This window comes from Mugil cephalus, chromosome 14 (genome assembly GCF_022458985.1).
Source record: "Mugil cephalus isolate CIBA_MC_2020 chromosome 14, CIBA_Mcephalus_1.1, whole genome shotgun sequence".
Classification (NCBI taxonomy): domain Eukaryota; kingdom Metazoa; phylum Chordata; class Actinopteri; order Mugiliformes; family Mugilidae; genus Mugil; species Mugil cephalus.
The window spans coordinates 24,994,226-25,001,915 of NC_061783.1; the positions used below are offsets into that span (position 1 = coordinate 24,994,226).

The window sequence follows — 7,690 nt, forward strand, 5'->3', positions numbered from 1 at the left end:
TGGAGACCAGTGGAGACATTGTTGTGGTGTATTTGAGACCAAAGAAGACATAAAGTGTAGCTGGCTCTCTAGCTCTCACTAGAATAAAGTCATTTTCTTCCATCCAGTGTCTCACACCTCACCAAAAAACAAAAAAACAAAAAACTCACTCATCAAGTTGCTTTATTTAGTAATAGTGCCAACCAAATGACAGGTCCATGAATAGAACTTTGCATAGACGGACACACCTTCTACTCAAATTTGACAAGTTAAAAAAATATTTCATTTGTGCCATTGCGTGGTTTGATGTCATCCTTCCTGCGCTGTACTTTTATAAAAGCTGCTGTGTTCTCACTGGGCGACGACACTTAAACAACAAGTGGAATCAGAGAGCATCACAACATCTATCACTGCAGGGGACAGCGTTCCAAACCAGGCAACTTCTGTAAGTGTTTCAATGGTGGGATTTTCTGTGGCTTGATTGAATAATGAAATAGTTATAAATTACAAACAAGATGTCAATATTTTTTTATTGTATTTTAGCTGCATTTACTGTGTGGTCTTCTAGAAAAAGAAAACTTACTTGGTACATCCATTTGATTATTTCCTTTATCAAACTTTAATGGTAAAAGGTCTGACTGTTATATAGCACTTTTATGCCTATTGGTTGTCAAAGCACTATAGAGGACCAACTCTGCCATAATTAACAATAAATAAATGAATAAATAAAATAATACCTACAGATATATGCCATGACTAATTAAATAATTAAATAAATGTCTAAATATATTCCATAAATGCTACTGATTTATTTATTTATTTTTAATTGTGGCAGAGTTGGTCATAGACGCATCCACCCATTGGCTCACACAAGCCCACACACATTCACACACCAGTGCTACACACTGGGAGCAACTGGGGGTTCAGCGTCTTGCCCAAGGACACTTGGACATGTGGCACATTCCAAGGATTGAACCACTAACCCTCTGGTCGGTGGACAACCTGTTATTTCAGTAGGATGGAACTAACTTTAGCTTAGCATAGAGGAAGGTCTCAGTTCATTTCAATTAAACAATAAAAAGTATTAAGTTTGGGACTGAATGCTGGTATATTGGAGGTATCGTGCTTTCTGTTGGTAATAAACAATAGTATCGAAGAAAAAACTTTATTTAATGACTAAAAACTATTACAAGCATGACTCAGAATATAAAATGAATATAGGATATTTAGGAATATAAAACATGGAAAAAAAGTCTTGGTCACTTTTAGACTGTTACACTGGGAATGAAGCTGAAAGGGTGGAGTGAAAAAGAAAACAGTAATTCATTCCTCCACCTAAAACAAATATTAGCGTGGGTTAAAATAAATAAAGAATGATGTCTGTGAACAGTAAAATGAGCTTATGAAAATGAACTGGATAAAAATATGTTTGAAAAAGAGTCGCTGTTAATATTTAAACATAAAATCTGAGATTCTGAGAAAATAAAAGATGATGAAATAAAACTTGTTGTTTTTCAAAACCAGGAGATAGTATCAAGATTCTAGAGGAAGTCATCATGAAGATCGGTTTGATGATTCTTCTCCTTGTTGGTGAGTTAAAAGATCGAATTAAACACAAATATGTCTTCGAACAACGCAAATGAATTAATGACCAACAATGATCCAACACCATCTGTTGAAAACAGCGTCAACAACAACCACCACACCGGCAACAACGGGAACAACAACCATCACACCGGCAACAACGGGAACAACAATCACCGCACCGACAACAACAACCAACGCACCGGAAACAACGACAACAGCAACAACCAAACCGGCATCAACAACAACCACCACACCAGCAACAACAACCACCGCACCGACAACAACGACAACAACAACTGCAACGACAACAACAGCAACAACAACCACCACACCGGCAACAATGGCAACAACTTCTCCAACAACAACTACAACTGCTCCAACTACAACAACAACTACTCCAACTACAACAACGACAACAGCTCCAACTACAACGACAACCGCTACAACTACAACTACTCCAACAACAACAGCTCTTACTACAACAACAACCGCTTCAACTACGACCAATCCAACGACAACAACTGCTCCAACTACAACAACAAAAACTGCTCCAACAACTACCTCTCCAACTACAACAACAGCTTCAACAACAACAACCGCTCCAACTACAACTACAACCACTCCATTAACAACTACAACTGCCCCAGCAACAACAACTGCTCCAACAACAACTACAACCACTCCAACAACAACAACAACTGCTCCAACTACAACAACAACAACTACTCCAACTACAACAACTTCTCCAACAACAACTACAACCGCTCCAACAACAACAACAACAATTGCTCCAACAACGATAACAGCTCCAACTACAATCGCTCCAACAACAACTACAACAACTCCAACAACAACAACTTCTCCAACTACAACAACAACTTCTCCAACTACAACTTCTCCAACAACAACTACAACTGCTCCAACAACAACCACAACCACTCCAACAACAACCGCTCATACAACAACAACAACTACTCCAACTACAACTGCAATTGCTCCAACAAAAACTACAACGACTCCAACAACAACGACTACAACTGCTCCAACAACAACAACGACAACCGCTCCAACTACAACGACAACCGCTACAACTACAACTACAATCACTCCAACAACAGTTACAACCGCTCCAACAACAACAGCACTTACTACAACAACAACAACTGCTCCAACTACAACAACAACAGCTCTAACTACAACTACAACCGCTCCAACTACAACCAATCCAACAACAACTTCTCCAATTACGACTACAACCGCTCCAACAACAACTACAACTGCTCCAACAATAACTACAACCGCTCCAACAACAGCTCTTACTACAACAACAACAACTGCTCCAACTACAACCACAACAGCTCTAACTACAACAACAACTGCTCCAAGTACAACAACAACTGCTCCAACAACTACAACTGTTACAACAGCAACTACAATAACAACCGCTCCTACAACAACAACAGCTTTAATTACAACAACAACTGCTCCAACTACAACTATAACCACTCCAACAACAACTACAACCACTCCGACAACAGCAACTACAACTGATTCAACTACAACAACAACAACTGCTCCAACAACTACAACTGCTCTAACTTCAACAACTACAACCGCTCAAACAACAACTACAACCACTCCAACAACAACCGCTCCTACAACAACAACAGCTCCAACTACAAAAACAACAGCTCTAACTACAACAACAACTGCTCCAACTACAACAACAAAAACTGATCCAACAACTACTGCTCCATCAACAACAACAGCTTCAACAACAACAACAAAGACAAACGCTCCAACTACAACTACAACCACTCCATTAACAACTACAACTGCCCCAACAACAACAACTACTCCAACGACAACTACAACCACTCCAACAACAACTACAACTGCCCCAACAACAACAGTTCCAACAACAACTACAACGACTCCAACTACAACAACAACTGCTCCAACTACAACAACAACAACTACTCCAACTACAACGGCTTCAACAACTACAGCTTCTCCAACTACAATTACAACAGCTCCAACAACAACTACAACTGCCCAGACAAAAACAACTGTTCCAACAACAACTGCTCCAACTACAACCAATCCAACAACAACAACCGCTCCAACAACAACTACAACTGCTCCAACAACAACTACAACCGCTCCAACAACAACAACAGCTCTTACTACAACAACAACAACTGGTCCAACAACAACAGCTCTAACTACAACAACAACTGCTCCAACTACAACAACAACAACTGGTCCAACAACAACTGGTCCAACTACAACAACAACTGCTCCAACTACAACAAAAGCTTCAACAACGACAACTACAACCACTCCATTAACAACTACAACTGCCCCAACAACAACAACTACTCCAACAACAACTACAATGGCTCCACCAACAACTACAACTGCCCCAACAACAACTACAACGACTCCAACTACAACAACAACTGCTCCAACTACAACAACTACTCTAACTACAACCGCTCCAACAACTACAACTTCTCCAACTACAATTACAACAGCTTCAACAACAACTACAACTGCCCCAACAACAACAACAACTGTTCCAACAACAACAACGACAACCGCTACAACTACAAGTACAACTACAATCACTCCAACAACAGCTCCAACAACAGCTCCAACAACAACTACAACCACTCCAACTACAACGAACCCACCAACAACAACTGCTCCAACTACAACTGCTCCAACAACAACTACAACTGCTCCAACAAAAACTACAACTTCAACAACAACAACAGCTCTTACTACAACAACAACAACTGCTCCAACTACAACAACAACAACTGCTCCAACAACAACTGTTCCAACTGCTCCAACAACTACAACTGCTCTAACTTCAACAACAACAACTGCTCCAACAACAAGTACAATCTCACCAACAACAACTACAACGACTCCAACAACAATTGCTCCAACTACAACAACAACAGCTCTGATGAGAACGCCTACAACTGTTGCAACAACAACTACAACCGCTCAAACAACAACTACAACCACTCCAACAACAACAACAGCTCTAACTACAACAACAGCTCTAACTACAACAACAACTGCTCCGACAACTACAACTGTTACAACAGCAACAACAACAACAACCGCTCCTACAACAACAACAGCTATAACTACAACAACAACTGCTCCAACTACAAGTACAACCACTCCATTAACAACTACAACTGCCCCAACAACAACAACTGCTCCAACAACAACTACAACCACTCCGACAACAACAACTACAATTGCTACAACTACAACAACAACAACTGCTCCAACAACTACTACTGCTCTAACGTCAACAACAACAACTGCTCCAACAACAACAACAACCGCTCCAACAACAACTACAACCACTCCAACAACAACTGCTCCAACTACAACAACAACAGCTCTGATTACAACGCCTACAACTGTTGCAACAACAACTACAACCGCTCAAACAACAATTACAACCACTCCAACAACAACCGCTCCTACAACAACAGCAACAGCTCCAACTACAAAAACAACAGCTCTAACTACAGCAATAACTGCTCCAAATACAACAACAAAAACTGCACCAACAACTACTGATCCAACAACAACAACAGCTCCAACAACAACGACAAACGCTCCAACTACAACCACTCCATTAACAACTACAACTTCCCCAACAACAACAACTACTCCAACAACAACTACAACCACTCCAACAACAACAACTACAACGGCTCCACCAACAACTACAACTGCCCCAACAACAACAGTTCCAACAACAACTACAACGACTCCAACTACAACAACTGCTCCAACTACAACAACAACAACTACTTCAACTACAACCGCTTCAACATCTACAACTTCTCCAACTACAATTACAACTGCTCCAACAACAACTACAACTGCCCAAACAACAGCAAGTGTTCCAACAACAACTGCTCCAACTACAACCAATCCAACAACAACAACAGCTCCAACAACAACTACAACCACTCCAACAACAACAGCTCTTACTACAACAACAACAACTGCTCCAACTACAACAACAACAGCTCTTACTACAACAACAACAACTGCTCCAACTACAACAACAGCTTCAACAACGACAACTGCTCCAACTACAACTGCAACCACTCCATTAACAACTACAACTGCCCCAACAACAACAACTACTCCAACAACAACTACAACGGCTCCACCAACAACTACAATTGCCCCAACAACAACTACAACGACTCCAACAACTACAACGACTCCAACTACAACAACTACTCCAACTACAACAACTACTCTAACTACAACCGCTTCAACAACTACAACAACTGTTCCAACAACAACTGCCCCAACAACAACAACAACTGTTCCAACAACAACTGCTCCAACAACAACAACGACAACCGCTACAACTACAAGCACAACTACAAGCACAACTACAATCACTCCAACAACAGCTCCAACAACAACTACAACCGCTCCAACTACAACCAACCCAACAACAACAACTTCTCCAACTACAACAGCTCCAACAACAACTACAACTTCAACAACAACAACAACTCTTACTACATCAACAACAACTGCTCCAACTACAACAACAGCTTCAACAACGACAACCGCTCCAACTACAACTACAACCACTCCATTAACAACTACAACTGCCCCAACAACAACTACAACGACTCCAACTACAACAACTGCTCCAACTACAACAACTACTCCAACTACAACCAACCCAACAACAACAACTTCTACAACTACAACTGCTCCAACAACAACTACAACTTCAACAACAACAACAGCTCTTACTACAACAACAACAACTGCTCCAACTACAAAAACAACAACTGCTCCGACAACAACAACTACAGCTCTGATTACAACGCCTACAACTGTTGCAACAACAACTACAACCGCTCAAACAACAACTACAACCACTCCAACAACAACCGCTCCTACAACAACAACAGCTCCAACTACAAAAACAACAGCTCTAACTACAGCAACAACTGCTCCAACTACAACAACAAAAACTGCTCCAACAAGTACTGCTCCAACAACAACAATAGCTTCAACAACAAACGCTCCAACTACAACTACAACCACTCCATTAACAACTACAACTGCCCCAACAATAACAACTACTCCAACGACAACTACAACCCCTCCAACAACAACTACAACTGCTCCACCAACAACTACAACTGCCCCAACAACAACTGCCCCAACTACAACAACAACTGCTCCAACTACAACCGCTCCAACAACTACAACTTCTCCAACTACAATAACAACAGCTCCAAAAACAACTACAACTGCCCAAACAACAACAACTGTTCCAACAACAACTGCTCCAACTACAACAACAACTACTCCAACTACAACAGCAATTGCTCCAACAACAACTACAACGAGTCCAACAACAACGACTACAACTGCTCCAACAACAACAACGACAACTTCTACTGCTACAACGACAACCGCTACAACTACAACTTCAATCACTCCAACAACAGCTCCAACAACAACTACAACTACTCCAACAACAACTACAACCGCTCCAACAACAACAGCTCTTACTACAACAACAACAACTGCTCCAACTACAACAACAACAGCTCTAACTACAACAACTGCTCCAACTACAACAACAACAACTGCTCCGACAACAACAACTGTTCCAACAGCAACTACAACAACAACGACTCCAACAACAACAGCTCCAACTACAACAACTACAACCACTCCGACAACTACAACCACTCCGACAACAACAAGTACAACTGCTCCAACTACAACAACAACAACTGCTCCAACAACTACAACTGCTCTAACTTCAACAACAACAACTTCTCCACCAACAACTACAACTGCCCCAACCACCACAACTTCTCCAACTACAACTACAACCCCTCCAACAACAACTACAACCACTCCACTAACAACTACAACTGCCCCAACAACAACAACAACTGTTCCAACAACAACTGCTCCAACTACAACTACTCCACCTACAACAGCAATTGCTCCAACAACAACTACAACGAGTCCAACAACAACGACTATAACTGCTCCAACAACAACAACGACAATCGCTACAACTACAACG

The 7,690-nt window shown here is 41.2% G+C and overlaps 1 protein-coding gene across 1 annotated transcript; it reads left to right on the forward strand.

The window, feature by feature from the left end:
• Positions 1-1,626: 1,626 nt before the first annotated feature.
• Positions 1,627-7,486, forward strand: LOC125020349 (mucin-2-like; the record flags this gene model as incomplete). Its single annotated transcript, XM_047605669.1, has 6 exons — positions 1,627-1,822; positions 1,881-2,681; positions 3,408-3,558; positions 5,239-5,427; positions 5,641-6,008; positions 6,969-7,486. Coding segments are annotated over exons 1-6 (2,223 nt in total), but the record flags the coding sequence as incomplete, so codon positions are not given.
• Positions 7,487-7,690: the final 204 nt, after the last annotated feature.